We start from the raw sequence: 21,282 nt of genomic DNA, 5'->3' as shown, positions 1-21,282 counted from the left end.
TAGCTCCTTTAGTGGTAATCAACTCGGGGCTCTATGCGTTCTGTGGAAGGTCAGTTCCACTCAGCTAGCGCTTCATCAACATGCCTGGTTAGTTTTCTCTGTTGAAAATACTGAATCTAGCGGAATCGAAGCTTGACACCCAGAAATGGGAGTCGACACCGGGAGTCGACGGGCAAGTAGATTAATACATTTTTTCTATGCCTGGCTAGTTTTGACAGCACAGATATGCCCTCATTGTTGTGCTTTGTATTTCAGTGCTTTTCTCGAGTTGCAGTCTATTTAATTGATCTGCATATGAATTGTTGTTTTTCTAACCTGTAGATTTATCGGGCTTATGCCGTAACAGAATATGAATAAACATTTACACATCCTATTTGTTTAAACAAATCCACTTGCTGAAATGTAGTTAATCATAGCTCTTCCGTGGATCCGCACAGCTGAAGCTGGGTTATTTTCCTGCTTTCACTGTCACCCACTCCCACTTTCAACCAAACAATAATATAAAATGACTAAATTGATCCTGCTATTTTGTGAATTCACTCACTTCAGAGCTAATGTGGTAGTTTGCTGTTTCATCAAGCTAATTTACTGTCTTGACAACTATTGCAGAACTGACAGTGGCCGAAATGAATTGTTTCTAAACAATTCAAGAGCATCACTAACGTTTTTGGTCAGTGTTATGATTAGGATTCCATGATTTGAGCTTCATAATAGACCCCTTGAGACCCAGACCCAGAACCACACCAGTACCAGTACACAACGAGACCTAGAGCAGACTTCTTGAGACCCAGACCAAACCATTTTCAATACTTATTTTCTGTATATATTTTTTTAATTCATTTGGCCAAATCAACTCCTGCTATTTGAAGTATTTGAAAGTATTTTCATATACTGTCTTATAAATATTGGTCCATTTTAAAATTGGGTTCAAATTCATGGAGTATTGAAATATTTATATTTGAAAATGCACTTGTCTGTGTATTTGAGTACTTTCAAATATACTGAACAAAAATATTAATGCAACATGCAACAATTTCAACGTTTTTACTGAGTTAAAGTTCATATCAGGAAATCAGTCAATTGAAAAATGAATTAGGCCCTAATCTATGGATTTCACATTACTGGGAAGGGCGCAGCCATGGGTGGGCCTGGGAGCCAAGCCCACCCACTGGCGAGCCAGGCCCAGCCAACAGAATTCGTTTTTCCCCATGAAATAACTTTATTACAGACAGAAATCCTCCTCAGTTTCATCAACTTTCTGGGTGACTGGTCTCAGACGATCCCGCAGGTGAAGAAGCCATAAGTGGAGGTCCTGAACTGGAATGGTTACACTTGGTCTGCGGTTGTAAGGCCGGTTGGACGTACTGCCAAATTCTCTAAAACAACGTTGAATGTGGTAGAGAAATGTATTTAATTCTCTGGATAGCTCTGGTGGACATTCCTGCAGTCAGCATGCCAATTGCACGCTCCCTCAAAGCTACAGGCATATTGTTGTGTGACTAAACAGCACATTTTAGAGTGGCCTTTTATTGTCCCCAGCACAAGGTGCACCTGTGTAATGATCATGCTGTTTAATCAGCTTCTTAATATGCCACACCTGTCAGGTAGATGGATTATCTTGCGTTCATATTTTTGTTCAGTATGCATGCCAATGCCTTTGCAAATGATTTCCTAAACCAATATTCAATTACTTGTACTTATCAAAGGAAAAACTATCCAAATAATTATTTTGAAATGTATGTGAAATTAATTGAAATACATAACTGTATTTGAACCCAGGTCTGATCCAGACCTAAACTAAGCTTAACACTTTTGACCAAGATCCTTAGCCAACACCCAAACCAAGACCACAAGTATAACCTACACTGAGTGTTCAAAACATTAAGAGCACCTTCCTAATATTGAGTTGCACCTGGATTCACCTGGTCAGTCTATGTCACGGAAAGAGCAGGTGTTCTTAATGTTTTGTACACTCACCATAGATTCATGTGTGCTTGTTAAACAAAATCTAAAACTCTGTCACTTATGGCAGACCACAAATAATATACCTGAAAGAAAACGGATGAAAGAAAATGTGTTGAGGGTCTCCTGAGTGGCGCAGAGGTCTAAGGCACTGCAGCGGTCTAAGGCACTGCAGCGGTAAAAGGCACTGCAGCGGTCTAAGGCACTGCAGCCCTGGGTTCGATCCCAGGCTGTCATAGCCGGCCGCACAATTGGTCCAGCATTGTCCGGGTCAGGGGAGAGTTTGGCCAGTTGGGACATCCATGTCCCATCACGCTCTAACAACTCCTTGTGGTGGGCTAGGCGCATGCAAGCTGACTTCGGTTGCCAGCTGGACAGTGTTTTCTCCGACATGTTGGTGTGGCTGGCTTCTAGTTTAAGCGAGCAGTGTGGCTTGGCAGGGTTGTGTTTCGGAGGACGCATGGCTCTTGACTTTTGCCTCTCCCGAGTCCGTAGGGGAGTTTCAGCGATGGAACAAGACTGTAACTACCAATTGGGGAGAGAAATGGGTAAAAGTACAATAAAATATAGAATTTCTTAAAACAGAGGCTACACAGACAGAGAATGATGCCAAAATGTGATTAAATGCAGGGCTTGGAGATGCTTTGAAGAAAATATATATTTATCCAGAACAGAATAGATACAGTACAGCACAAGGTCACACTGTGGAAGTGGTACAGATTCTTTGCTCGAAATCAAATCAAATAGTTGTTGTCAAATGCGACAAATTCCGTGAAATCTTTACTTACAAGCATTTCCAAACAATGCAGAGTTGAAAAGTAAGAAACATTTGCACAAAAAAAGGATATAATAAAACAATGAAATATCAATAAAGAGGGTACATACAAGGAGTACCAGTACCGAGTCAATGTGCAGGGGTACGAGGTGTTGAGGTTATTGAGGTAATATGTACATGTAGGTTGGGGTAAAAGTAACGGGGCAATCCAGATAGATAACAGAGTAGCAGCAGAGTGTGTGTGTGTGTGTGTGTGTGTGTGTGTGTGTGTGTGTGTGTGTGTGTGTGTGTGTGTGTGTGTGTGTGTGTGTGTGTGTGTGTGTGTGTGTGTGTGTGTGTGTGTGTGTGTGTGTGTGTGTGTGTGTGTGTGTGTCAGTGTAGTATGTGTGAGTGTGTGGGTAGAGTAGATTGAGTGTGCATAGAGCTAGTGCAAGAGAGTCAGGGATAAAGATAGGGGGTCAATGCAAATAGTCCAGGTAGCCATTTGCTGTTCATTAGTCTTATGGCTTGGGGTTAGAAGCTGTTCAAGAACCTTTTGGTCACAGAGCCTTTTGGCTCCTGTACCACAGTGTGGAGTGCAATAGAGATTGCATAATCTGTGGATCTGTTGAGGCGCAATATGATCTATTTAATGGTTTTCTAAGATACGTGAAATTCTAATAGTTGAACCAATGTGTGTATTTCTCAAATGTGGTGGCAGATATTGATGTAGCTCTTTTATGCACACTATGTTGTAAGCTCACTATTCTACATATGGAAAAATCAAGCTCGCCTTCTAGAAACACCATGCATGACAAAATGGAACAAAATATATTTTCTTGGGCTACCTAAGGATGGCATGCACATCTGGAGTAATTGCTTTTTAACAATAGGCTTGGTTACACTGCTGAGTTCCCATTTGTGAGATGAACTAATTATGGAAATGTGATTCTCCATGCACAACTCCCTGTTTAATAAAACACAGGTAAGACACACACCTCAGGTAGATTGTTTAATAACTTTATATACTGACTTAGAAGTAAGCGGAATACCCAAAAGCCTTGGTATCAGTTGTAATCCAAGGGATTCCTAACAGCCATAGAGTAGGAAAACTACAAAAGAAACCTAACAAATATACAAATGCAGCGTATTCCAATTTTTTTACGAGACCAGTTATGAGCCTATCTGGTTATGAGAACGGTCCTCTCTAAGGACCTTCATTCAGAAGGTGTTTTAGTCTTTGTTATGATGTTACTTTATATTACTAATTTGATTCAAAACTCTCTGAATAACAGCTTGTGAAGTACTCCCTTTTTGTGGGCTCTTTTTATGTCTTTCACAGGCTGCAATAAAAGTGAAATGCGTAAAGCGGAGTGTGTCGCTTGAATATGCATAGGAGTAAAATCAAGTCCATGCAGCCACAACAACTGGATTGCAGCAGAAAGACAAAGGAACCCACCACTCATTTCAGGGCTCTGCATTCAGAGGCAGCCCCGTGTGCAGATTAGTCACTGTCAGGGGACGCGCAGGTTGTCAATTGATAATGAAGCATAGAGCTGAAGGCCTTTATCTCCTAATTACAGTGAGCCAGGACTCTCCAGCCCATGTGTTAATACTTGATTTATTTCCTCCTGGCCTGTTCAATAGCACCAGCATTAATTGGTTTTCCAAATGAGTGTTGAAATATAAGGATCAGGTTTCATTAACAAGAGGGCGCGGCCGACCGCAGCACCCATTATGCATGGCGCCTTGTAAGACATGTTAAGGTCAGCGAGGTGAAAATCCCTGGCTTTGTAAACAAACATGTACTTTATAGATAAGTGATATTGACACAATAAACTGTAGCAGGACAGTAGCCAGTCAATGCTGCTAGAACGTATCTCATCTTTGAAATCCTATTGTGGCCTTAACCGCTCACTTATACGGCCACAGTTTCATTTTTTATTATGTTTTTTTCCATTGAAAGACTTCAACAATAGTTTGTTCAAACTAAAGAAGTATTATATTGTATACTGTTTGTATTGAGTGAAAATAATCTGTCACCAAAAAATACGACCTCAGCATGAGAATAATGTCTAGAGAATGTAGGGAAAATTACATTCCATCTTCTCACAACGCAGATACATGATAACCTTGAAATTGCGGTAATATGTAATTGCAGAATTGACATGATCCTGGACGTCTGTCTCCCCTGACTGGTTTACATGTCAGCGGCGGACAGTGCCGAGGCGATGTGGAGTATTCTGTCAGCCGGGTACGCTAACAAAACGGTCAATTAGTGAGCTAGGTAGGTCTCTGACCCTGTCATTATGGGAAAGACTCGTAGAGAGAGGAAGTGGCATAAGATCCCCTGAACAACTTAATCCCTGACACAATTCCTAACTTTAATTAAGTCAAATCCATGTTCATACTCTTATAAAGCCACACAAGAGCCCAAAGCAGAATTTAAATCGGCTTGAGCCAACAAAAGAGGCAGGCGGTATCTCAGTAGTCTGTAGCTTCATTTGGCAACTTTTCCCCTCTCTAGCATGGGTTTATAACAGTAATGGCAAAGCCAACAACACCAAATAGAGGATGTTATTTCATATTTATTACAAGCAGCTGTGAGGGAAGGGAATTATTTGATTTGTTTTATGATGACTGTCTCATAAGGCAGCTGTTGAGTATTCTAGCATGGAAGTCTTGGCAGAAATTGTGTTTCCATAACAATAAAGCAGACTTAGTCCACATTTGGTTGTGTTACAGCCTGAATTTAAGAAGGATTAAATACACACAATACCCCATAATGAAAAAATGAAACCATGTTTTTGGAAATGTTTGCTAATTTATTGAAAATTAAACAGAAATATCTCATTTATATAAGTATTCACACCCCTGAGTCAATACTTTGTAGAAGCACCTTTGGCAGCGATTACAGCTGTGTCTTTTCTGTGTAAGTCTCTAAGAGCTTTCCACATCTGGACTGTGCAACATTTGACCATTATGCTTTTCAAAATTCTTCAAGCTCTTGGTAAGCAACTCCAGTTTAGATTTGGCCTTGTGTTTTATGTTATTGTCCTGCTGAAAGGTGAATTCATCTCCAAGTGTATGTTGGAAAGCAGACTGAACCAGGTTTTCATCTAGGATTTTGCCTATGCTTAGCTCCATTACGTTTATTTTTTATCCTGAATAACTCCCCAGTCCTCAGCGATTACAAGCATACCCATAACATGATGCAGCCACCACTATGCTTGAAGATATGGAGAGTGGTACTCAGTAATGTGTTATTGGATTTTCCCCAAATGTAACACTTTGTATTCAGGACAAAAAGTGAATTGCTTTGCTATTATATTTTTGCAGTATTACTTTAGTGCCTTGTTGCAAACAGAATGCATGTTTTGGAATATTTTATTCTGTACAGGCTTCTTTTCTTTTCATTCTGACAATTATGTTAGTATTGTGGAGTAACTACAATGTTGTTGATCCATCCTCAATTTTCTCCTATCACAGCCATTAAACTCTGTAACTGTTTTAAAGTCACCATTGGCATCATCATGAAATCCCTGAGTGGTTTCCTTCCGATCCGGCAACTGAGTTAGGAAGGACACCTGTATCTTTGTAGTGACTGGCTGGCTGTATTGATACATCATCCAAAGTGTAATGAATAACTTCACCATGCTCAAAAAATACAGATGGCAGTGACAGCAGAGTGGATTAAACAGCAGTTTATGCTCAAAGGGATGTTCAGTCTCTGCTTTTTTCTTTTTTACCCATCTACCAATAGGTGCCCTTCTTTGTGAGGCATTGGAATACCTCCCTGGTCAACCCTGTGGTTGAATCTGTGTTTGAAATTCACTTCTCGACTGAGGGACCTCATTCAAAAAGCATGTTAATGTAACGGCTGTCTAATGCCTCCTCCTCGGATGAGGAGGAGGAGTAAGGGTCGGACCAAAATGCAGCGTTGAATGTAGACATAATGAATTTATTTGACAAGACGAACACTGACACGAACTACACTTGATAATTAACAAAATAACAAACCAACGACGTAGACTGACCTGAACATAAGAACTTACATATAGACACGAAGAACGCACGAACAGGAAAGACTAGCCAAACGAATGAACAAACGAAACAGTCCCGTGTGGTGCAACGGACACAGACACAGGAACAATCACCCACAAACAAACAGTGAGAACAGCCTACCTTAATATGGTTCTCAATCAGAGGAAACGTCAAACACCTGCCTCTAATTGAGAACCATATCAGGCAACACATTTAACCCAACATAGAAACACATAACATAGAATGCCCACCCCAACTCACGCCCTGACCAACTAAACACATACAAAAACAAGGAAAACAGGTCAGGAACGTGACAGTTAAAACCTATTATTGCACGAAGAGTGAGTTCATGCAATTTATTATGCAACTTGTTAAGCAAATATTTACTCCTGAACTTATTTAGGCTTGCCATAACAAAGGGATTGAATACTTATTGACTAAAGACATTTTCGCTTTTCATTTTTAATTTGTTTTTAAAGGAAATCGGAAAACATAATTCCACTTTGACATTATGGCGCATTGTGTGTAGGCCAGTGACACAAAAAAAAACGCAATTTAATCCATTTTAAATTCAGGCTGTAACACAACAAAATGTGGAAAAAGTCAAGGTGTGTGAACTTTCTGAATGCACTGTAGTTGGAGAGTATTGTTATTAATACATTTGGAGAAGATTATTGAAGAAGAGTATTGCAGGATTATAATTGCAGCAGCAAACCCTTGCTCTGATAGGTTATTACAACAGTCAGATGATGCTCATGACTTTCTATGATTCAACTTCGTACTGACAGTGACAAACATTTGCTGTGAATGAAAAGTGTTTATGATTATCAGTTGAATTTAAATACTTATATTTATAGTAGATCTATAACTACTGTAATAGATCCTCCAACTTCGATGAATATTGAAGCTATTAAATCGACCAAAAGGAAGAGAAAACAATTTTACTGTGATGGCAGACTATGTTTTGCGATGTCAGACTTTTCCAGTGTACAAGGATTAGAAGACCGGGGAGATTACAAAATGATGATGATTGACATAAATTAGGCACTTTGAACACCAAGCAAAAAGCTTTAAATAAGCAAGATCCAGCGATTAGAATGGCTTCATCTTCAGAAATGTGACAGAGGAGATAGCAGAGCCAAAAATACACATGGCAGTGACAGCAGAGAGGATTAAACAACAGCTTTGAAATAAAGAGAGTAGCTCAGCCTGGAGCCTGGGTCTGCTACAACAGACGTGTCATAATATGAACACTGACTGACTGCAGCCAGGCTCATTAAAGGAAGAGATAATGTATGCCTATTTTACGGTCTTCCCCAGTGTCTAGGTAGACTTTACGGTATACATTATCATATATATATTAGACCTAAAATAAGAGGACTGTTGCTGAAACAATAGCTCTCTGGGAATTGTGTGTGTTTTAGACAGTGGAGTCTGAAGAAAGTGTTTCACAATCATGACTCAAGGATGACAAGTGTTTCAACAACTACAGAAACAGAAAACTGAGAATAGACTGTGTTGTAGTATGGACTTTAACTAAATAGTAATGAAGGAAATAGCAGTAAATTCCTCCTTTTTGTATGAATTTTCAAAGCTGCCATCAAGGCAAAGGGTGGCTTCTTTGAAGAATCTCAAATATAAAATATATTTTGATTTGTTTAACACTTTTTGGGTTACTACATGACTATGGAAATATGTGTTATTTCATAATTTCATGTCTACACTATTATTCTACAATGTAGAAAACAGTAAAGAAAAAAGAAAAACCCTTGAATGAGTACAGTAGGTGTGTCCAAACGTTTGACTGTTACGATATATATATTTATTTATGTATTGTTATTTTTACTTCGGTATTACTGTGTACTTCATTGAGCGGCAGGTCTATAGAGAAGTTCCTTTATTTTCTGTGTTGATCATTACAATAGTCACTGATCAATAGTAAAGGTTGTATTTGTGTTGGATCACGGTCAGAGGAGAACATTGTCTGGTACACCCTGCTAGCAAGACAGCTTCCCTGCAAACCTTAATCAATAGTCTGTGTTAGACATGATTTAATGTTGTCACCCCTCCCATTCAGCGGCTCTATGTGTAACAGAGATCTTTTGCCAATGTAATTAAGCATTGATTTTTTTTAAATGTCCCAACCCTAAACAATTAGACTCCTGATAGGTTTGAAAAAAGCTGCTTGTACATAGTCAGAGTTTTCTTAGGTAACATGCTTTACTTTTTCTTTGACCCGCAGGGCTATGATGATGGATATGACGGTGAATATGATGACCAGAGTTATGATGCCTATGAGGAGAACTACAGCAATCAGTCAAAGAGGTGAGTTAGTGAACAGAAGGCATGCTTTGCTTACTTAAAGGCCCAGTGCAGTCAACATTCTGTTTCTCTTGTATTATATTGTACAACAACTGATGAAACTAACTCTGTAAAAGTGTGAAGAAAAGGGATCAGTGTTATTTCCTGATAGTTGCTGTTTGAAAATGCAATCTACACAGGACCTTCTAATCAGCAGGTTTGTATGGGTGGGTGTTTTGGCTTTCTATGGTGACATCAAATCAAAATGTATTGGTCGTGTACATATATTTTGCAGATGTTATCGTAGGTGTGTGCTTGTGTTTTTCTAGCACCAACAGTGCAGTAATACCTAACAATACAAAACAATACACACAAATCCACGAGGTAAATTAGTTAATAGACCAATAACAAAGAGTTCCAAACCTCTGCCAATAACAGCTAGTTTTCAGTTTTCCCCTCCCATCTCAGACCACTCCTAGGCAGTCCTTGCAAAATTCTTGCTTGAAAATGTGTTTTTTTTACAGTAAGGTATTAATTGTTACACAGAAATGATTTGATATTGATATAAAAACGGCTGATTTTTTCCTTTAAGCATTCCTCTTATTGCAAGGTCAAATTTATTTTGATTAAGTATGAAACTCAGTTGAATACACATGCACATACTGGGTACACAGACCATTCTCATTCATTTAGAACATTGTCCATTTCTCAGTCTTTGTCTATCCACTTCCCCAACATATTGATTTTTGTTCTTAGCTGGAGTATTTGCAATATTACTGTGAAACAACCTCTCCCCGAGGGCACTTTGTCTTATTCAGAAGGTTTTTGGTGAAGTTTGACAGTTTCAGATAAGCCCTTTTTAGCCCTTTTTAACTTATTGCATATTCATAGTGTTATACCTCTGTGTTTCCTTTATATTTTTTTTATATATCCATATACTGTACTTCACACATCGCTTCAAGTTAAATCTACAGCGCAACTCATTCATGGGGATTAAAGAATGAACACTATGTACAGTCTGTTTAATCAGAGGATATCTTTTCTTTTCTTTTTGAACTTTCGATTCCATCTGTAAATATTGGACTAACATAACCAGTATTTTTTATCAGCCCTATAGTATCAGCGCCCCATGTTTCCCTCTTCTAAATAACCGTACCATTTTTAATAGACAGCCAATCAGGATGGCAGTTAATCCAAAACGATTTTGGAATGCAGTATCTTGAGGTGGCATCGCTGCACGGTTTATTGTGAGGCTGCCATAAGAGGGTGGTGTAGTTGGTTGTGGTGTTATAATGACGACTCATCCTCTCTGAGACGTTCTCAACAAAATATAAACTCTACTGCATTAGTGACAGGCCCATTGCCCTTCGTAAAGAGCTTGACTAATGGAAGTTATTATCCTCCTCTTTATCTCAACATTGTTTTTGAATGATCTTTTTATCTATTTTAGCATTTCTGAATATTACGAATATGGCCATGGAACCAATGACGAAGCCTACAACAATTACGGTAAAAGCATAACGCATTTTACTTATTTTATTCATACTGTTCTAATGCCCTGAAATGATTGACACAAACCGACTCAATATCCCTGTGTTATTCCCAAAGCTTGAATATTGATGAGCTCTTTAAAACCAAGGCTATCATAGCCTCAATCCACCGCCATTATAAAACCTCTATAGCTTCTCCTTTCCTTAAAGAGGCAGTGCAGTCAAACTTGATTTTCACGTCGAAATAACACTCTGAAATTATAATAATGCTCTTTTAGTGTAAAAAAAATTGCTAGAATTTTAGTGTGTTCAGAGATTTTTGCCCACAGCATGACATCACAATCTGATCTGATTATTCTGACCAATGACTGGTCATCCTCATCTGTATATGTATCCTCCTACTTTTAAGGGGTAAGCGAGTAGGCTCTAGAATCTAGACGGTCCTATCCGCCAATCAGGGCTGTGTATGTACATACTGTATATTTAAATGTGTATCAACGCACACACACAACTGAGCATTTTCAATGGTAAAAGAAGGAAAATAAATGATAAAAATATGTTATTTTCATGAAATAAACACACACAGTGATTTATTACAAGTACAGTGAAGATTTCAAAATACAATTAAAAAGACTGCATGTGGGCTTTAAATTGGACTACCTGCCAGGCTTTGATGAAACACAGTCATGGCTCTGAGCCCTCACTAGAGAGTACTGGCAGCTCCTCCATCACTATCCATAGAGGAGATAATGTTTCACAGATGAGAGTTAAAGAAAGATGCCCTATAGTTTTGGCCTAGGCCTGGTCATTCAGGTCCAAGGACCAGCTTTTGTATGTATTGCCCATTGTACCTTTTGGCTAGCTAGCTAGCTACAGGCCAGGGTTTGATTGGAGATGAAGCACACCACAACGTGTGTCAGTGATTGCCCAGAGGCCTGACTGATGCCTATTGAAAAGATGGAGGTGGACGTTCCGACCAGCGTTCTGCTTTTTGAACATGTGCCCTCAATGTGGATTAGATTGGATACCGGACCAGGGATGCTGCTTCTCTTGGCTCTGAGCCCTCTGCTCTCCACTGAAGCTGGTTCTCTGAGCCCTCTGCTCTCCACTGAAACTGGTTTCCACAGTGGGTCTGCTACAGAATGGTCCTTCATTATCATCACCATGAATTGTGCGCCAGGGTGCTGAAGTGTGGACGCAACAAAAACCAAAAGGGCAATGATTTGATTTTCTGCTCCATCAATACTTTGTGCCATGTAACCAGCACTCTGCACAGCGAAGGACTGTGCTCTTTATATAATTCTAAAAAAGGAGCTACATCCTGAATGAGCCAGAGCTCAGTTTTCAGCCGACAGAGGACAGAACGCTCATGTCATTAATTTACTGTGCTGAGAGCAGTAGCCCCAGTGGTAATGGCAGCAGAAAACAAGGACCTGAGAATGCTCCCATGGACATGCATGCCCTTGTTTAGAACGATTAACGCCCGAGATATGACAAGGATTTTCTATAGTTTGAGTAGCCTGTATTAGCGTAACCCATTTCCAGCTCCCCCAGCAGCTGTAGCCCGATCCCATGTGACAACAAGTTGCATGGTATTGCCTTAAACGTGTAATAGTCTCATGTGACGCAGTATTGCCCGTAGAAAAATTATGACTTGGTCTTATTACTTGGTATGAAATGTGGATGAGGGCATACAGGAGTGTCTAGGGGCACACTGCTCTGTATTTTATGTTCTGCAAGCTTCATGGAGCCTTGATCCCCAGCACATGATGCATGATGACACCACAGCTGTTATGAAGACGCTAATTGATCATTAAAGGAGTATGACACTGCATACTCAACCATTCAAGTGGAAAGAACAGTGAGCACGAAGCGAAGCAAGTCTTTGGAGGGAATCATTGAGTTGGTCATTGACCAAGACCAGTTTCTACAGGGAAAATGTCAAAGCTGCTTTATTACTTACCTACAGATACACTTTAGTAAACAAAAATATCGGTCACAATTAAACACGTAGCAGATACAGCCAGTAGTAAACAAAACATTGCTCAGACCGGTTGGATTGAACCCTTAGTTTGTTTTGACCTACTGTAGTTTGTCTTTAGTGTACCAAAAAATGTTATAGTAGTTCCTTACTTTTACCTTGGTTTGGGTTCTTATCTTACTATATAATGTTGTCTGAACTCTACCTCTTGCAGAAGAGGAGTGGACTACAACCCGTCCGACACTCAAAGCCCCAACAGCAAGGCTCTCACGAGGGGGCTACAGAGAACATCCCTATGGTAGATATTGAAGGTGCTACACATCTGTGACCTCCGACATAAGACAACCTTACGATTGTTTTTTGTTTTTTGTTTTTTTTACATTCTCCTCCCTCAGGATTTGTCCACAAAGGAAGCACATAGCTACAGTAGATGACCCTTAACCTTTCACACAGTGTCTCTATGATTTTCTTGATAACATGGGCTCTTTTTTTAGAACAACGAGCAGAGAAAACAAAAGAGACACTTGTGTTTCAATAAGCTACATTGTAATGTTGTTCTTGGTTGTCCATAATTGTTTGTCCCTCAGAAAAGAAAAGCATGAAGTTGTCACAGAACTTGATGCTTCATGATACCCCTTAGTGAACTTTGATTTCATCAGGGTGACAATAGGATGCTACTATTGAGTGAAGTTAACCAAGTTTATAAATAATTTTTAAAATATTTGTTATGATGTTAGAATTTGATCTTGTAAAACTAATTTAAACTTTTTGTGTTGGGGTTGAAAGCAATCAGCTATGTTTGTAGCTTACTACAAGTGCTCTGTTCTGTGTTTAACTTGTATTTGTAAATAAAAACGTATATTAAAAAGACCATAAAGCACCATGTGTAAGCTTCTCTAAATAGGTGGCCATAAATTGGTAAATTTGTTTTTCCATAATTTGTTAATAAAGCTGAAACTTTTGGGTAAAAACAGAAACATTTGAAGTACTTGTTTCTAGCACTAAATGCCTGCTTGGTTTCAGGTCATTGCTAAAATGTTGTTTTTTTTAATACAGAAAGTCCACAAAAAATGACATTTCGAGACTTTCCCAGACTTGTCTTTCGTAATTTCTGTGCAACAGTATAGATAACATGCATTAACACGATAAAGAATCTTTTGTTAAATAATTTCAAAGTAAGATATAAATTGTTCCTTGAATCTTGGTTAGTCATATTAAATGTATAATGTTTAGACTAATAAATGGATTTTTAACCTATTTTCTAAGTTTGACCTTATTAAACACAAATTCTGATTGACTTGTTTGCACTAGCATGTCTCTGAGAATGATATGGCGATAAAAGAGGTAAGAAAGTCCCCCTATACTACCATAATATTGTCTAAATGCCTTCAACCTTTTCAACTTGGCTCATATACAGTACTCGACATACAGTATGTGAATATTGTAGATATTCACACTCGTATGCCATCACTGAGTGAATGAATGGGATGGACTCAGATTGCTGTGTCTTTTATCAGCAATCCATCAGTGTCTCTGCTATCTCTCTCTTTTCCATTTTTCTTATTCAACCTTAGAAAGCTGCATTTGTACTGTAATTTCCAGTGCTTTTAAATATCACCTCTGCTGAAGGCCGCTTAGAGATCTGAATTCTGAAGGCTTATTAAGCGAGTAGATCGTGGGACTCAAAGGATGACTTAACCTTAAGCAGGTAACCCTAATAATAACTATAATGTTGCGTTTGCCAATTATAAATGAATATAAAAGTTACTTACACTTAAAAAAGTAAACCTGTCTCTCCTAACCCCCAAATAAGAGCATAGACACTCTAAAACCACTAATTCATGTTAACTAGAGACTTCAAAAATGACTGATCAAAATGAAGAAAATAACACAACAATCCAATAAAGACACTAAAACTAATATTAATGTCTTAACAGCTAAACTTGAGCCATATAACCAGAAAACAAAACAATGCAATAGTTCTTCTGAAATCAAATTGTCATATTCCTATGGCTTTTGTCCTACCCTGAATTGGTTTACTTTTTTGACAGTAACATACTGTAGGCTTTACATCCTGTGTACAGTCCACAATGTTGCATCGCATGCAAACAGGAAGTAGTTCAAATAATTGGTATTTTCCATAGTCTGACACATTTGTATTTCATCATGTTTGATAATGTATGAAATGATTTGTCCAATCTTAATCACATTGTTTTCCCCCTACAGGTGTAACATATTGTGTGAACTGTTCAATAAGGGGAGTGTGAGAGGTAAGTTGAACCTCTTAAGACTAAAGTGCCCCATTTTTTTGTGCACTAGATTTACGGGTAATTACTGATTAGATGCTTACATGACTTATTTTATTAATTTCCCACTGTTTTGTAACTCAGAATACATAGTCCTTAGAAAAACAGCTCACCAGATCGACTCGTTTAAGACACAGACATCCCCAGATTTCCTCTCGAGAAGGCAAATGGAAATATATCACTTTTATAGCTGTACGATAAAGAATAAAATTAAATAATAATTTGAACCTAAAATAAGTAAAGAAGTAATTTTGTATGGAAGCCTGATTTAGACACAAAGCACAGTAGAGCCAAGAAAAAGCATCCATTTCACAGCACATCTCCCATTGTCGATAGAATTTAAATGGCCAAAATGTTTAGATGTTCACAAATTTCCCACATTTGGACATTCACTCATGTCATGATATTTTGAGTAAAGTAATAAAGGTGAAATATTTTGGTTAGATGTTCCTGAAACTATAATATGTCTATATATCGTTTCAAAGTATGACAAGGCTGATTCATTCACATGTCATGAATTAACTATGATATCATAATATTTCTATATGGTTTGTTTTACTTGTATTGTGTACTAGAGCATCTACATTGAAAAGTTTTTTTCTCAGACATAAATAAAGAATTCCAGGTGAAAGCCAAAGGTCGTAGCTTTCTAGGGAGGGGAAACACTACTACATTATTCAAATATTGCCTTCTTGCTAGATTGATGAATACAGCCGTTAATTCATTTTCTAAACTATCGTTATAAGGGAAGATATATAAAGTACATTGTATTCTGGCGTCCAGTAGTTGCATGAGTAGGCAATTTGCCATGATAAAGAGCTTTGAAGTTGTTTGGCAAGCATCCTATTTCAGTCCCCACTTCGCCCAAGGGAAGGGAATAGTTGTCTCTAGAATAAGCATGTTAGTTAGACAGAGAGCAAGCCTGAGAGACCTGCAACTTCTGTGTTGCTGCTCCGATTTCTTAAAAGGATTAATTTTACCATGATATTGAGTTCTGGGCAGTGCTACTTCAACACAACAAAAGGAGAAAGCAATTAATATGTACATTTCCAATAGTGCAAAGTAAACAGCGCTGAATACTAACGCTAGCTTGTTGTTCCTTGGAAGGGGACTGGTCCATCTGTCTATTATGTGATGGGGAAGCAGATTGTGACCCTGTTTGTTGTTCTGTGCACAATGCTTTGCAGGGATTTTCATCTTAATGCATTTGCTCACTGCATTGTGTACCTTTGGAAATATAGCAAAATACACACATTCAAAACATGACATTGTACATTAACATAAACTAATACACACACATTCAGAATATGAAAAGTTACATTAACATAACAAAATAAAAATTACACCTACCATAAACATTACCATAGTAATGACACCTCAATGACAATGTTCATTTTTAGCTACAACATTTTACAATTTGAATAAAACAAGATAGGTTGCTGTAATGATGCTTAGCAAACACAGGAATAGCTTGCTGTTGGACATTTGCAGTTTCTATTGCTAAGTACCATAGCATTCCCTTGACAAAAACCCTCAAATGGAGAAAATGTTTTTCCTTTCTTTTAAATGATAGACTTGGTTTAAAAATCAAGCAAGTAGAAGAACTGCATGTTTGAGTAACACAATACAATGAATCATATACTAAACAGAAATGCATAGCAGCAGATACATGCTCGAAGGTAAAGTCTGTGCTGAAGGATGGTCTTGTTGGATAGAATGTACAGATTAATTGCACACGAATGCCAGTCTTTGGGGAGTATCTCTGCTCTAATGGAACTGTGCCCTTCTACTGCAATGCTGAGAACGTCTGGGTAATTAACAGTTCAATAAAAAATGATGCATCCTTCTTCGCTATTTTAGCAAGGCAAATCTAATGGTAAAGTAAAATAGTAATATCTAGTTAGACCAGGGGTTTTCAAACTGGGGTCCGCAGACCCCTAGAGGTACTGCAAGGGGTCCACAAATGTTTATATTTTTAGCAAAAATATTTGTTGGGATTTTTTTATGTGAAAAAGTATTATTTCATGAATATCCCTAGCTGCATCAGAATGCCATCGTGGATACCATTTTATGTCTCTGCGTTCTCCAGTATGAAGGAAGTTAGTTAGTTTCACGAGCCAATGCCAGCTAGCGTTAGCACAATGACTGGAATTCTACATGAACACTTATCATGCCAGCTGTTCCTGTTCATTCGACTCTGGGAAGTAGATAAAGGGCAAGATCTCAGACTATCCCTTTAATGTGGAGGAAATTACAGTAATTGGAGCTAATTACAGTTTTGTTCTGTATAGAGAATTCTTTGGCGGGCCGTCTAAATGGTAATTTTCGGAATTAAAAAAAAATTCTGTGTCAACTTAAATGACCAAAACCAGATAGAAAGCATGCAGACATTATATTGAACTATATATATTTTTTGACAGTACCATCTTGAAAACTAACAATCCCCCCCAAAATTATGGGCATTCAGGGTATATACATGCCCATTGATTTTGTTATAAAGTTTGAGCAGAGGAACACAGCATTAGCCATGACAAAATGCATAGAATTGCAGGAAATTAGCTTTAAAACTGCAAAATGTTCTCTGTTCCATGTCAAACTGTAGAATTGCTGGAAATGAGCTTCAAAACTGCAAAATGTTCTCTACACCGCCAAGATACATTTTGAGCTACTGTAATAAACTATTTAGTTCATACTTCCTCTTCCAACTAACTGTCTACCAAATATCTTCATTTTAAAATGTTGTTTACTTCTACTTGCCATTATCATTCACCTTATGATAATATTGTTTTTTCCTAACATAATGATTGGGGATCCCTGGGTCTCCGGTTTGTCTGGGCGGGGTTCCTTGTCAAGAAAGGTTTGAAAATCCCTTAGTTTGAGAACACTGAACTAAGCATAGTAATTGTGGAAGATTTTTTTAGGTAACTTTTTTTATGGTAGCCTAACTGGTTGCCTATTTTAAAACAGGGTCCCATCGGTAATTAGTCTGGTAAATACGAGGCTACCCTCAATCTAGATTAGACCACAAACATAAACAATAGAGATGTAGGCATCTCTACCCTAAAAGAGCTGGGATAGAGTTATTCTCTGCCCTAAAACCACTGCATTAATATGCAGCTAAACTGCTCTCTGTTCACCATTCATTTCCTCATGATTGGCATCACTATCATCAAATCTCCCTTAAACAAAGAGATAAAAAAACAGAATGGTGTTTATCTATGTGAACGCAAGGTAATTATTGAGATTGACATTCCATCCGAATTAATTCCATGCTGTTAACCTCTACTTTTTTTCGGGGGGTTTCACGGTATTGAGGGACAGCTGGCTTGGCTTAAATCCCCTGCAGTTTAGAGCATGCCAGTGGATTTATTAACATCTGGTGACTCACATAATACACCCATAACACTTCCCATACCTTTCTGGAGTAGGATCCCATTATATGTCTTACCTGAGGTCATACAAGGAACATGAAGTATACATGTGTTAATCTTAAATGCCTTAAGGGCTGAGCTGGGATCTTTTTTACAATGTACAGGTAACTGACAAAAGAAAGGAAACACCTTTACATAAAGTGTCTTAATAAGGTGTTGAGCCACCATGCGCCAGAACAGCTTCAATGCACATTGGCATAGGTTCTACAAGTGTCTGGAACTCTATTGAAGGGACTCAACACCATTCTTCCATGAGAAATTCCATAATTTGGTGTTTTGTTGATGGTGGTGGAAAACCCTGTCTCAGGTGTTGCTCCGGAATCTCCCATAAGTGCTCAATTGGGTTGAGATCTGGTGACTGAGACGGCCATGGAATATGGTTTACATCGTTTTCATGCTCATCAAACCATTCAGTGACCACTCATGCCCTGTGGATGGGGGCATCGTCATCCTATTGGGGCATAGCCATGATAGCCAAAATAATGGCCTGCCCAGTAGTTTTATTCATGACCCTAAACATGATGGGATGTTAATTGCTTTATTAACTCATGAACCATACCTTTGTGGAAGCACCTGCTTTCCATCTACTTTGGCCTAGATCCAATCAGCTCAGGCATTAACCCGCTATAGCTGACACCCACATAGCTGGTGTTTTGGCAGTGTCGGAGGTGTAACTGCGTTAGAAATGTCAAATCGGTGAGCTGCTGCTCGTGTGGTCATTGTCACGAAGCCACACCCATCCCACTCGCGTTAGAAATTCAGAATGAGAAAGTGTAGGCTATATAGAAATAATGACACTCAAATGTAAAATCATTTAACGAAATAATGAGGATTTCTATCAGCCTAATTGAGGTGTAGATTAGGCTAGCCTACAGCTCAGTGTTCAAACTTGTAAAAAAGGCTGTATTAGATTTCTTTTAATTAGACTCTGTGCAGCCAATGGAATGTCTGCTTTAGGTATAATACTGGGTGCCGCTTGTGGATTTGACTGCTTTTATGCAGTTCCACCTCCGATACCACCAAAACAACCGCTATGTGGGTGTCGGCTAGTGCAGATCTGACAGAATCTATCCCTTTGTGTCCTCATTTACTGAGGTGTTAGTGTTTCCATTATTTTGGCCATTACCTGTAGATATAAAGAGATGCAGTGATAGTGGCCACTGGCCAGCTCAGATGCTTCCTGTCATTTATGTCTTTCTGAAGCAGCGCTGGCGTAGTGGGCAGACTGATCTTGATAAGGACTAGCCACTAAATAGATTTTTCATTAATTTCTGAATTAGATATTAGATAAACCTCCTGCAAACTATTCTCTATGTATTGATTGCAAAAGTACTGTACTTGCCATTCATTTAATACCAAACCTCATCTGCAGAGCTGATTATTACCATCTATCTGGTTTAAATGCGTATTACTGCAGGTGCGAAGGATCATGAATAATTTACTCTTGCGTAGACTTTGTTAAAGTATGTTGCAGTAGCTTCGGGCATGTGCTTGATGTAGAGGGCAAGGCAACGTAGCGCATTTGTGTCTTTATAGAGCATTACCTATAAAGTGATTAGATTACCTTAAATCCTTGTACATCAGTTCTCATTATTATGGAATAAATGAAATGCAATAAAATGCATTTTACCATTTTGCTTAGTTAACCCTTGGTCTCTAGTCTTGCTATTTATTATCACAAATGGATGTTCATTGAAATGTCAGTCCATTTTAACAAAATATTTAATAGACAACAGACTCTACTAATGACGACATTTAACCCTGAGTTGGGCTGAATACAACGTCTACGCTCCCTGTAAGCTGGGAGTGGATTGAGCCAAGAGAGGGATAGGACATATATTTTTGACCAGATAGGTTTGACATACAGTACTATACACAGGGCTTTGGGTCTGCTAAATAAAACTGACAGTCTGCTCTAATCAGGGTCACACAGGTAGAAACATTTTCATCTTGCAGTCACGCTTCTAGTAAAGCCTTGTCACAGCCACACTTCGAAAACCATTTCCTGAGCATCTAATTTGTCTTCTCTGTCGAGTGCCATGTTAGTCAATGAAGTAGCTACACACAGAACTGGATTACTAAAACCTTGAGGATAATTGCCTTTTTTTTGGCCAAGATAACACAGTTGTGTGAAAACATGGCTCAGAAAACACGCTCTCTTAATTTAAACAGTCCATAAAGAAACACTAAACTGTGCTATAAATGTCTTAATGTATCTGGGCTATAAGTTAAGATCCTTTATTATTTTCAGTATGATGCCAAATTCATAAAAGACAGTTGTGATTAATCTCAGGTTCCAGTAAAAAAAAAAATGCAAGAGATCAAACCGTTGTTTATAGAAAATATCACACCTCATCGAGTGTTAAAGGGATTCTAGTTGAACAGCACGGTTCCAGAGAAGTCTCTTACTGATCCTGTAATTGAATTCATGAGTGTTTTAACACGGCAGGATAAAAACAGCCCAATCAGCTGATGAGGAGCTGCAGCAGCTCCCAAGGAAGAGGAGGCTGCCACTGTCATCCATAAATTATGCCTTTGGTTGACTACATTCATAAGTCAATTAATGTTAGTTCAAGGGATTCGGGGAAATGCTCATTTGCTCATGCACCATAAGGGAATTCACCATTGCACATTTGCTCATTCACCATAAGGGAATTCACCATTGCACATTTGCTCATTCACCATAAGGCAATTCACCATCACACATTTGCTCATTCACCATGAGGGAATTCACCATTGCTCATTTGCTCATTCACCACAAGGGGATACATGAACACTATTCTGAAATAGCACTTGAAGTAGATCTCAGATCGCTGCATTTACAATAGCCTTGAGCACTTTGTCTCCCACATTTCCTTAGGTATGTCCCTTCTTTCTCTCTCTATTTCCTTTAATATTTCCATACCATTTACACGTCTGTTTCCTTTCCTGTTCTCAAAACTCTCAGTATGGAACACACAGTAAACTCTTCCCTGGGGACTGCAGAGTGCCTCCGCCTATCTGAAGTGCTGGG

General features: G+C 38.6%; 1 protein-coding gene across 2 annotated transcripts in view; it reads left to right on the top strand.

The window, feature by feature from the left end:
- The window catches only part of LOC120029476 (KH domain-containing, RNA-binding, signal transduction-associated protein 2-like), a 117,131-nt gene extending 104,290 nt beyond the window's left edge, over positions 1–12,841 (top strand). Inside the window, exons 7-9 of one of the 2 annotated variants that reach the window (XM_038974708.1) lie at positions 9,003–9,085; positions 10,512–10,576; positions 12,750–12,841. In XM_038974708.1, coding sequence (XP_038830636.1) covers positions 9,003–9,085; positions 10,512–10,576; positions 12,750–12,841 — 240 coding nt within the window. Of the gene's footprint in view, positions 1–8,970; positions 9,086–10,511; positions 10,577–12,749 lie in introns of both variants that reach the window. The other variant, XM_038974707.1, reaches the window with a different exon arrangement.
- The last annotated feature ends 8,441 nt before the right edge of the window (positions 12,842–21,282 follow it).

The sequence above is a fragment of the Salvelinus namaycush genome, chromosome 35 (assembly GCF_016432855.1).
Source record: "Salvelinus namaycush isolate Seneca chromosome 35, SaNama_1.0, whole genome shotgun sequence".
Classification (NCBI taxonomy): domain Eukaryota; kingdom Metazoa; phylum Chordata; class Actinopteri; order Salmoniformes; family Salmonidae; genus Salvelinus; species Salvelinus namaycush.
This window is presented reverse-complemented; position numbering and strand designations above follow the sequence as displayed.